Source organism: Gobius niger, assembly GCF_951799975.1.
Source record: "Gobius niger genome assembly, chromosome: 11".
Taxonomy (NCBI): Eukaryota; Metazoa; Chordata; class Actinopteri; order Gobiiformes; family Gobiidae; genus Gobius; species Gobius niger.
Genome location: NC_136862.1, coordinates 15,159,510 through 15,172,195, shown reverse-complemented (window position 1 = coordinate 15,172,195; position 12,686 = coordinate 15,159,510). Strand labels below are relative to the sequence as shown.

Here is a 12,686-nt window from a genome sequence, read left to right as displayed (position 1 = left end):
CCCCTGGTGTCCCTGGCCAGAAAACCACGCTTGCAACTCCCCTGCCAATATACACTCATGGAATCAAGCAGAAGAAGCTACCATGCTAACGGGCAAAGCTAACTGTGGGCTAGCACCAGTATTTACAGCCAAGTTTGAGTGAAAAAAAATTATCTCCATTGTGTAATTGGATGTACAATATCCAACAAAAACGCAACATGCTACAACACCTGCAGTGCCACTTATGGCCTCTAGGGGCATGAGTTACTTAGTTCTGCTTTAAACGCTCTAACAGTACAGAGGCAATAATCATTCCTCCCCATTTGATGGCCAGAGTGCACCAACAGCTTCTCTGACTACCAATCACACGTTTACACACTATTGCCTTGTCCAGAATACTATGACATCATAACTGGTTAGCTCTGATGACCAACCTACCGATTATAAATCAACCAGCCTTCCAATTTGGAAACACTATACACCTCTACACTGATGGAGTAAACCCCATCTTAATCTGATGAAAAATTAAAACTTAAATCTTGTCTTAGCGCTGACCACTTTGAAAACTGGATTTGAATTAGCCGAACAGTGGGGGACAGTGAACAAGCCTGACAACAAACAACAAATATGCCATTGACAACTACAGTGGTCCGAGTTCAAAATACCCAAACTTTGAAAATGCCCTTTGGTTGTTGTTGTAACACTGGTAGTCTAAACACAGGCCATCCTATACATTTTTCGATTTGGTCTGGTTACTGTATTGATTTTGTTGTCACAGGAGCTGCACCTTGTCTGCAGCCGGTCTTTTACTAAAGCTCCTCTCTTTATAGCCCAAGCAATTGTGAGGTGATATGGAGCACACTTGTCAAACTCACTGCTCTTTCGCATAAAGCCAGGAGGATGGTGTTACTGAAAGTAGCCCCAACTAATAGGTGAAAACAAAAAAGTATTAAACACATTAAAAGTGCTGAAGCTGAAGAATAGTGAAATAAACCCATGATCTGATCCGTAACTTTGTGGGAATTTATTGGGACATCACCTGCACGTCTCCATGGCGATGTTGCTGCTGGATCAAACCCTAGTCCTGCTCGCTGTGAGACAAGAGCACAAACCGCTTTTCCTCTTTGGTGCCCCTTTTAAAGGGGCTGGATGCAAGTTGGACACTTTATACTCACTACTGCCACCTCAGGCCATATGTGAAACTGCACCTTCTATACAAAGCTCGTGCATGACGGCAATTCGGGCCCGAATGACACCTTTTTGAGTGACAGTGCAGGATTTTAGAGGCAGTTGTGGTGAACAGGTCTGGGCTCATTCTACACATTAGGACATTGCTGGAACATGTAGGGGGAGGAAAATACTTAATTTTAACATTTTTAAACTCCCTATAGTCCTTATATTAACTTCCCCCTTAGAATTGGGACTTTCTTTTTTTCTATCTTACTTGTCTCAACATGCTCTCAAACTAACTTCTACTGGCAAGGCAAACTCCAAATAGCTCTTGACAATCGTCGTTAACACCAAAATTGCTCACCAATGCAATTCTGGAACCTTATAGAGCTCTTTATCGGTTTATGTCGGACAACACTGGTATGTAAAGTAATAGCACAATATTTGTTTTTGCCTGTCTGCCGAAATCGTCTGTCCAATTTACATATTTTAAGATGAGCTCCCATCTAAAGCGCTCAAGTGTTTTTTGCATCACACCGAGTGAATAATGCCCCTTCAAATTTCAGTCACACTAAAGCTCATAAAATGCATGACAAACCACCAAAATTGAGCTTGTACAGCACAAATCCACCCGAGGGAGCAGCACCCCTTCTAGTTAGCTGCATTTTCTGAGCCACTGGTTGAGATACAATGCTACAGCCCATTAGAAAAAATGAAGAATGAGAGTTACTCTGAAGGGGGAGGTTTTTTGAGCTCGACTTGCTGTCAGAGCATCCCCGCAGCACTTTCATCTGTATATCAGCGCTTCTCTTTCACCCGGAGCAGGGCATGACAACACGAGCTGCGGCAATACTGGCAGCATCTTGCACTCCCTTTAGAAATCATACCGTTACACAACCGAGTAGCAAAGACACAGGGAAATCACTTGGTCATGATGAGGAAATAAGAGCGCCTCTTGACGTTTGGGTGAAGTTGTGTAGGTTTTGCTATAGTTAGTGTGTAATTGACAGATGACCAAATGTAATAGTGTGGATTTGTATTCATCATTTGATCTACTTTGTTTAGGGCTTGCTCAGTTGAAGCTCTGTAAACCCAGAAAACAGCCTCTGAAAATATACATATAGCAGGCTTTCTGGGTCACAGCATGTGCAACAAAAATCCTACGTTACAAGGCCATTAACTGCTTCAACTGTGCATGTGAGAAACCTAATATATTAGCAACAGTATGTTAAATAGCTACAGTTGAGCGGTCAGCACAGAAAAACAGAACCGATTTGTGATGAGAATGGGTAAAAAAAAAAAAAAAAGAAGTAGTCTGAAAGCGGCCTACTTACACATGCAAAGCATACACAGGGCATATGACGCCAAGCAGAAAATTAAAACTTCAGACTATTTTTGGGGAGGATTCTGCAACTGAACGTGACTGCAGCAAGACACGGCACGAGCCAAGAGCGCACACTTAAAACGATTCTCTGTCCATAAATGGGAAATTAATGTCATGCTCTTTTTCTGTGTTTTACTGCATTTTCCACAAGTATGAAAGTAGTGAAAGAATAAAGCTAATTAAAAATTCACTGCACATTTTGGCATATGGAAGTACCAAATGAATGCACAGTGGTGAGATTCTGTGGCTCAAATTTGAACAGAAATGTAACCCCACAGTAAAAAAATAGTTTTTATATGTGTCTCTCAGCGTTGTCCCATTGAAGCACTCTTGGCTTGACATTTTAGTCTTAAAAATTAAAAATAAAGCATTGTCTAATCAGATTTTTTGAGATAAATAGCTCTGACTGGTCGTTGGATTACACTGACATTTTAGACAGCTATTGTTCTGTGAAAACGCATGGGTTTATATCCAAAATTGAGATTAAGACTGCGCCCTCAAGTCCTCCCACTCCTAATCCATGCGTCTAATAAATCCACTTGTGTGCGCCATCTCCTCCATTGAGTCGTCTCCATCTTTCCAACATTGCAAAGTGTGCCCATAGTAACACTTACAAAGCACCCTCAAAATGCATTTGGCGAATATAAAAACCCAGCTCGAGTGTATTGTTTTACTGCATGCTGGCAGATCCCCACAAAACCTCCCTGCAAAATCGGTTTGCCACTGTCATTGTGCTCATGAAGTCTGCCTCTTTTCAGCGCCCCAGCTTTTACATTGGTCTCCTGACAGTGGAGCGACAGTTTGGGGTCTCTGGGTTCTTTATGAAAGGGGATTTGCTCAATATCTTCTCCACCACAGAACTCTTTCCAGGCGTGATTGCATATACTGTAAGGAGCTTCAAAGCTTTAACAGTAAACTCTTATCCTCTGGGCCAATCAATGCAGGATCCTTTAACACTCCCATACCAAACCACAGTCTACACACCATTATTTTCAAGGTATTCTACATCGTGCTATTGATTTAAAGGAAGAAAGGGGGGAAGCAAGACAGCAGAATGTAAACAAAAGTATGTGGAAAAGCCAATAAGACAAAAAGACTGAGCCTTGGGAACAAAAAGACATGTGATAATATCTTTCCCTATTAGATTCAGGGCGGTTATCAGAGTCACTTTGAGGATTTCTATCCTTTACAAATATGTTCCCACAGAGCAGAAATTTAAGGACAACTTACTACTGCAACACAAGCATCTATTAATCCAATCAGGGTGTGTCTATTCCAGGGTTTATGACAGAAGAGGCCTTCAAGTCATTATGGTTACTGTGGAAGAGTGCACTGTTGCATAATGCATCCTATTATATCAAAGTAATATTGCTTTTTATTTTCACTGTACATATTGTGGTTCATTATGACTATTTGCCACAAGAAGGAGAGTTTGTGATACTCCATTTTTCAGCTGTAATGTCTTGATAGAGGCTGTATAGGGAACAAAATAGCTACTTCAAATGCCTGGCTCAAAATGTTGTTTTCAGCTATTGATATTTTGTATTCCAAATGTCTACTCGGTGTGACTGATGAGCTACATCGGCTGATGCCATTTACATGAGGACTTTCTTTAGGGCAACAGCCAGCGTGGCATTTCAATGTAGGCTATGATTATGGCAGCTGGAAATGAAGCAACCAAGTGAAACAAATAGTTGCATAAAATCCTTTTATAACTGGTCAGCGGGTAGAAGACAAAATGAATGGGCAAGACGTCTGACTAACTTCACTAAACAGCTGAATGAGTCTGGCTGGCTTGTCTAGGCCAGCAGTCTGGTGCATTGTGAATTCCCAGAGCTGTCTGAAATACCTCAGTGGAGTTGTGCCAGAATTTTCCACTTTTTTAAATATTTTGAGAGGTCAGCTTTCGTTCTTTCTTATTTTTAACACCAGAATATCAGAAATGGCTATGACTCACGTAGGATTATTTCAAAACAACATTGAAGTATTGTTGCATGGGGTGGAAAAAATGGCCAAGAAAGAATAGCAGATTGAGTTGGATGTCGTCAGTAATGAATAGTAGCTATTGCTTTCCCTCAAAATTCCCGCAAAAGTATGTGGATAGAGCCCAAACAACGTCAAAAGGTATATTCATGTTAAATTGGGCGTGGCTCTCCTGGGGTGGCTTTGGTGAAAGGATCACTACACACGCTGTCATGTGCCATATTACGAGCAGGATCAGATCTCCATTGGAAGTGTTTTAGGTCTGGTGAGCTTAGCATGTTGTCTGTGCACCATGTGTGTGAATACAGCAAGTGAGACCTGTTTGGATGACCTGTTTGAGTAATGTATGGGCAGCACTGTAAACGGCTTGGGGGAGAGAGAGAGAGAGAGATGAGGGGTAGTATCTGAACCTCTCTCGCTCGCTTCCACTGTTTGGATTTGGAAAGCTGCAGCCTGCTCCCAGCCAGTTCTCTCCCTGTGTGGGAAGGAGGAAGAGGCGCTCTGGGCTATCCGCATTTCCATTATGTGCTAAACTGAGCTGATTTCTTGCCATGAACAAGACGCGCACACACACACACACACACACACACTCACGCTTGAACGCTCACATGCAAAGATAGATATACATGCATGCACGCACACATAACACCCCACACACCGCTCTGGGCTTCACGCTTTCCCTGGGACGTGCTACAAAAAAAACAGGAAGTTGGGAATTCTAAACAAACAGAATAAAACAATTGAAACACAAAACATTTACCAAACCTTTGCCCTTTTGTGAGATTGTATTTGGTTTATAGTGAGAGAATAAGCTCAGACACTTTGGAGTATGGACAAAGCGGCGCATTATTGAATGAACATGCAGGACCATAAGCATTTCTAATTTAAAGTAAGTCGGTGTGTTTTTTTTTTTTTTGGTCAGTGACCTGGTAATAATTGTCAAATAAAGCTGCAAACAGGTGCTGTATCTAGAGGGACTCAGAAGTAACTGGTCAGTCTATCTGTGTGTGTGTCTTTGTCCCAAGTTGCTAGCCCTGTAAGAAACCTGTGATCAAATATATTGTGTATATTGTGAGCTAAAAAGTGCTGTAATATACAGTATCACAGGAGGACATAGAGGTTGTGTACCACTGCCCCACATTTCCTGACTTGTTGCCCAGGGGCCCAGACTGAACAGTGGGACTTACATGCGACTTCTAGAGATGCGTTGCGGCTCACGGCCTCTCCTAGATAGTTTCGGGCGATGCACACGTAAGTGCCATCGTCAGGTTTGCTGCGTCGGCCGTGGACGATGCGTAAGAAGAAGAGCGAGCCGCTGGGCAGCAGCATCCGGTGTGAGCGCGAGTTCTCCCGGTCCGTCTCCACGCGCTCCCCGTCCTTGTACCATTCCACCGCGGGCGTGGGCCGTCCCTCTGCCTTACAGTTGAGGGTGGCCGGTTCCCCTTTGGACACAATCAGGTCAGAGGGGTGCTCCACGATGCGAGGAGGGGAGTCCTCTTGACGCACACGAGACCCTGGAGGGAGAGAGAGCAGAACAGACCGTTATATGGGGAGGTTTAATGGGAGACATAAATAATGCATTTTAATTTTCCACAGCAGCACAATGGGGATAACCGCGGCCATTTGCTATTAGAAAGGCAAACATGGCGGTGCATGAAATTATACTTTCATTGACTGTTTTTAATAAAGCAAAGAGTTCATTTTCCAACTCAGACTTTTTGTCGATTCTGCTTAAATTCTGCTGACAGACCCGAGGCAAGAAAACTTTGGGCCAATATTTCTCACAATGGAGAATCACCCAGATCTGCAGACGTAGTACAAGCACCAATGCTATGGCAATCTATATTGAAACGTCAATGTTCTTTCTTCTCATAGACTACTCTACACAAGTATCACTATAGTCCTCCAGCTTCATTTATTTACTTTACACAGACAAGAGCGGCGCAGTCATTACATCTCATTAGCTTTTTCATTAACACGTCCCATCAAACACTGGCATCATCAAACGTGTTGTCTTAGACGCTGCTTCATTTACATTTGGCGCCATTACACAAGGACAAAATCTTAAAGTCACTCCTCTGCGCGGCTACATAACACACTGTTTTAACCTGTGTCTCTCAGTAAATCCTTTGCAAATGTCACCCACTCCGATAAGTCGTAATAATGTAGAACCTCGGCACAAATCTTTCTATTCATCTATCCCTGAGAAAACCACAGACAAGTCTAACGTTGATGTTAATGCCACCTTTAAATGTCACAGCAGAGTGACCCAAATGCATCTGTACACTGTTTGTTTGAAGATAGGACATCATCACAACTCATCTGGCGCGCAGCGGGTGAGCACATAACAATATCTCTGTTAAAAGGCCTTCGGATCCCGTGTGCCGTTTGGCTTTGAAAATAAACTGTCGCTGTAATACAATTTATAAATGTGCATTCATTTTTCTGATATATTTTTTAAAGTATGGTTGGAGAACGAGGTCTTCACGATCACAGCATCAAAATAGCCAATAGTAGAATCTAAGTGAATTGTAAAGTCAATTATTCGGATAGTATAAAGTACACAGAAATCTGTCTCTATATCTTGCTGACCCCGAAGTTTTGGACCTTAAACATGTTCCTCTTGCATTTTAGCAGTTTCATATTCAGTCTTCTGCTGTGGACCATGATGCAACGGTCTGAATGTATGCTCAAATGACCCGTGACCCAATAAAGGATCCAAAATGGCCATGTCTGCCTGCGCTGTTATTGAGTGGAATAATTAATAGGTGGAAATACCCAGGCTTTTTAGTTGTTGTTGACCAATTCAGACAGTCTTTAAATGTTAAGAGGCTTGTGTTTGTTGACAAAAAGCATTCCATTACTGTACGTGGCGCCAACACACTGAACGCTGGCGATACATAATGTTTTTAACTGGCTTTTAAAACCATGTGCATATGTCTCTCGGGTGAACAGCACTCATATGGATCCCTAGGGACACACAAACAAATACACATTTTTGTGCAATAGTCAGTCCTCCTAATTGGATGTCCCATTATCTAGCTCTCCACTAATGTACAGTTTGGGGATTTGCTCAGTCTGACAAGTGAATTTAAATGAGATGATTTGGGTGGCACAGTGGTGGGTATACTGTCATGTTCGGAGGACTAGGCGGGGTTCAATGGGGCGCTGTCACTCTGTTATGGCCCGTGATGGAGTAGAGACCCTCTCCACAGAGCGACTCCCATTTGCCTCAATGGAGACTCGAGGCGCCATGACCTTGAATATGAATGAGTCCAGATAGAAGACGTGAATGGAGGAGTAATTGTTTTGTCTACTATGTGGCCCTTAAGGAGAGAGCTTTGTCACAACTCAAGCCAGTGGCGCTGTTGACTTCTATGAGGTCTCCGTGCATAAACTAAAACAAGAACATTACAACAAACACTGCCATGAATGATGCAATGTCACAATAAATACCAAAATAATGACCAGAAGCACTTCCAATACCTGCTTTCAAATGAGCTATTTTCAAGTTTAGGGGTTAGTTACCACAATGGTGAGAAATTAATTGACAATAATGATTTTTTTCCCCTCATCAATCTCACCAACACTTGTGGATAGGGTTAGCGCTGCTCAATACAGCAATACAATAATCTTGATCACCTTAGTCAGCATCCAGTACACATGAACTGAGTGATCAGTGTGGCTCTGTCCATGGTGCTGAAACCACCCAAAGTTTCCAATACTAAAATGTTTATCTATGAAATGAACAGAGTTAATATTTTCTGGATTATCTGTCTTGCAATGGTGCAGCATGTGGTTCCTTAACTTGTTAACCATATCATTAACATAGTCTTCCAGGTTGAGGTAATAGAGCTCTGGGCTAGGTTTCACTTAAATCAATAGTGGATCAATATTAAAGACGTAATCAATACAAACAAGGGCTAAATTTAGTGAATGTTTAAACCAGGTGAACATGATACTCACAAAGAAAAGCCAAAGTGAAATAGTAATTGAAAAGCCTTATTCAAAATGATCTAAACAGTACAGTGTTTATTTGCAGTAATGTGTTTTTTAGACTTGACCCTTTGCTTGGACAGACTAATGGCTGCATAATCTTTTTTCTCCCGATTTTTGAATCTTTGGAAGCCATTAAGTAGGCTGATGTATTTACTGATGTGCTCATTGCCAAATTGCTCAGAAATAAAAATTTATGTCAAACTGTACTCGGTAGATGGATTGATTGTTATAACGGGCCCATGCATAAACATGGCCACCTCAAATCGGCCTAAAAGCTCATAAATAAAGTGAACTATCGGGAGATTTTTTTTTACAATGCTATTAGGACAAAATCTGTCTCGTTTAAGATTTGGGATATAGTATTTTAAACACTGAAAACTGGCTTTACAAATGATAAGGAAAACAAAAGAATGCTAGGTTCTTTAAAAACAGATTGACAAACGATTATCGTATCTTAAATAGCAAGTAAGAGAAAGCAATAGGCTGCACTCATTTACAACATTTACAATCAGCAATGAAGTGCAATACGATTATTAATAATACTATTATTTAAAGGACTCCTTTTTATTGTGCAGTGGATTCAGCACCTAACAACGCTCTGGTTTGAGTTCTAATCTGACAACTACATTAGACAAATACCAGATAGAACCAATGCCTTTAGTTAGTGAACTTCCTTTAGCTTAAAGCCACACTGTGAATTTTTACCCAATAAATGATATTGAAACTAAAGCAGAAAAGGGCTTACTGAACCCATACCATGTCTGTAGAAAAGCAAGGAAAGCAAGAGAGGTCTTTGCAACTGTGATAATTATTGTTGTACATAATGTGTTTATGAATGCTGCTTTACTTTTCCTTGAAAGGAATAGGCGCAAGTTTTTCGATTACTCAAGAGCCAATTGAAGCAGTCACCTCTCAGTAATTTTCCAAATAATATTGAAATACAAGCATTTAATTCATGACAGATATTTTCATCATTAAAAAAATACTTCATAAATGTACAAAAAAACCAAAAGCCTTCACTGTGAGAGGCTCACCTAAGACCTGACTGTAACTTTACCAGGAGTGGGTACATCTCCAGCTCGTCTCCATGGAGATATGACTAAAGTCAGCAGAATTTGAGATTTAAAAAGGTTAAAGGACCTCATCCAAATCCATTCTTTGATTACCCACAGCAAAAATAGCATTTTCTGTGTTGAGCTGATCATTCGGAGAATGTTTTGTGTTGATGGCAACAGTATAGTCCAACATGTTACACAGTGTGCCTTTAAGTATTGATTGCTAATGCTATCACTGAGTTAGTTTTACATGCCTGTATTTAATCTAAAAAAACAAAGATAAGTCATAAAATGGACAAAGACCAACAATATGACAGTATATTCTGCTAAAATGAGTGCTTGCTCCTCTAGCACTGTCCATGGTGCTGAATATACCTAAATACTGAAATTTGGGACCCCTTTTGCTTACTCATTATATGGCCTGTAATATCAATCTGGCTGCAATTATTTTTTGTTCTTGCCAGAGCATATCACTTTCAGGAGTTAGCATGCCAATGAAACAATGTCGTCAGTGTCCTTTCGAGGGTTTGTCACTGTTTTACTGCCACCTTGACGGCTCTAAATCCAAGTTATTGAAGTGTCCTTTGTCATTTTGGCTTTTACTCCGAATAAATGATGTTAATGTCAATATTCCCTCATTAAAATGTGGTCGGATGTGATAAACAGTGTGCGCTAATTCTTTAGTCGGCTGCCAATAAAACACTTGGAGAAGGGCATAACAATGACGCAACTAGAAAGTGTCGGTCTTAAGTACTTACTGGATGCAACAAATAATCATTTATATGCCAGAATCATCACATAGTTTCAGTTGAATGGATATTTTTAGTTTCTATCATGTGCAAGTCCAGTTGGTGATTGGCCCCAGTGCCATCGTTCACTGCCTATCAGTAACTCAAAACCCTGCATAGGACAAACACTCATCCTCCCTAACGGCCCATAGATTATCTATAGTGTTGCCAGAGGAATAATCAGTCATGCGCTGCCAATTAACATATCCTAGAGGCGCCGTCTCACAGATGTTTCGCTCAATTGGAAAACACCAAATCAGGCTCAAATGTTTACCAAAATCCCCCGTTAATTACTAAAACTGCCAAATCTGCAACATCTTCCACAGATAATAGCACGAGGATTAGAGTGGGCGGTATTGTTTCAATGTAGCTGACAACAAAATGGATTTAGGTATGGACAAAAACAACCTAAAGTGGTGCTATGAGTACTAAGCAAAAAATAAATACATAAATAAAGGTAATGATTAGGATTAAATGCCAACTTGTGGGTTTGAAATGTGAAAGTGCTCGTCTCAAAATAGGCAGAGAGACTGTATGCAAAGTGCCATAAGCACCACCTAGATCCTTGTAACACACTGACACACATTCTAATTGTGCCATTTATGAGCTGAAGGGGTACACAGCATTTCATGAGGAGAACATGGGGGGGGGGGGGGGGGTGGGGGGGGGGTGGGGGGGCAGTGGAAGATAGCTGCTGTAGGTGTAGCCTATAAACATTTCATGGAGACCATGGGGATCCTATTAGGAAAGTAAAACAGTAAATCCAAAGAATAAAATCTATAGACTTCATAATCTTGGCCTTTCATGCATACTGAGGGAAATGAGGCAGATCTTTGCGGCAACACAGTGATGGAATGACCCCACACACATTCACCAAGCCAATACAAAGACCTATAAGTATGCAAATCAGAAAATAAGAGAGAGTTTGACTGATTAATAATGAGCTTGTGCTTCAACATAAAGCTGGGTGCTTTATATATGCATGTGCTGCAAACAAAAGCAGAAGTAAAGCTGTCAGGCACTGTATTTAAGTAATAAATGCGTTCAATTATGGCAACCCCTCATGAATAAATAAACTTTCATTAGCCACACAGCCTCGCCTGGAATCACGGCTTAAATGGAGACTTAATTAACATTGCTTTTGTGCTTTTTTTTTTCCATGCAGAGGAATGCACAATATTTCAATTCACTGTTGCGTATGGAGTGCGTTATCTTCCAGAACACTTGACCATGACGCGCGTTGCTTTTTGGTTGAAAACTACTGCTTTTCCCATGGAATGAAAGCAGCCTTGGATTGCACTGAAAGGTATGTGTGAGGGTGGGGAAAGATGGAGAACTTACCGTGTGTTTGGGTGTACAGAAGTCCACAGAGAAAGATACAGTGTAGAAGACCCATCCTGGCATATTGGCCCCGTATCAGCTTATCGGTGCATGAATCCCCCTCTAACGAAAACAATCACTCAACAACGACAAAAACAAAAAAACAAAAACAAAAATCAATCCGGCTTTCACTCGTCTGACTTTGAACTGTGCAAACTTAGTGGGGCGAAACAAGCAAAGCGCTCAAAAACCGCCGCTGGACGATATCTTCCATGTGTCCATCCTCCTTTCGCCTCCTCGCGAGTCTCCAAGAGCGCGCGGCTGAAGGTCTGGTCTTGTCTCCTTACACACACTCTCTCTCGCGCGTGTTGGAAATTTCTGCAGTCACCAATAGCAATAACATTCACCGTCTGACGCCCGGAGACATCCCCAATTTTGCAGCCGCTCGCGCCGCTTTACGTGTCCCTTTCAGTCACTTTGGCGAAAACAACAAAACGCGAGTGGTGTGTAGGGGGGGGAATTGTCCATCCTGGCGCGGGACAAGTTGAAGGGGGGGTAGGAGAAAAAAAAAGAGATGAAAGAGATGGGGAGCGAGCCAGAAGTGAGTAGTAGCGGCTGCAGCGCGAAACGGCACCAGCAGCAGTCCGCCAGTGAGCCAGCCCCTCCTCTTTCGCTCCTGCCGCTGCCCGAGGAGAGGAGAGTCGTATCAGGATACGTCTGCTGCGCACTGTGGGTTCCCCGAGCCTGACCCGGAGCAATGGACAGTCAGGAAAGTGCGAGCTAACATCCGGAAATTGAAAGTAGTTTTAGAGATAACACCGTTTGGGTACTTCATGTATTTCATGAAGGAATTTTGTACTAAAAGTTATGCTTCAAATTACCCAGGTAGCTATAGCACGCTATATAGGCTACCCGTCCTTATGGTAATAAAGGCTGGCAAATAAAAAAGGGGGAAATATGTTTCTCCAAATCGAATTTCCAATAAGCTATGACTATGCCTTGATCTTA

General features: G+C 41.7%; 1 protein-coding gene across 1 annotated transcript in view; it reads right to left on the bottom strand.

Moving 5' to 3' along the window:
* Positions 1 to 12,351, bottom strand: part of LOC306970237 (roundabout homolog 2-like) — a 113,443-nt gene extending 101,092 nt beyond the window's left edge. The window contains exons 1-2 of the mRNA XM_079566116.1: positions 11,700 to 12,351; positions 5,704 to 6,030 (exon numbers count right to left, since the gene is read on the bottom strand). Of these exons, the coding sequence (XP_079422242.1) occupies positions 5,704 to 6,030; positions 11,700 to 11,754 (382 nt within the window). The 5' untranslated portion in view covers positions 11,755 to 12,351. The remainder of the gene's footprint in view (positions 1 to 5,703; positions 6,031 to 11,699) is intronic.
* Positions 12,352 to 12,686: the final 335 nt, after the last annotated feature.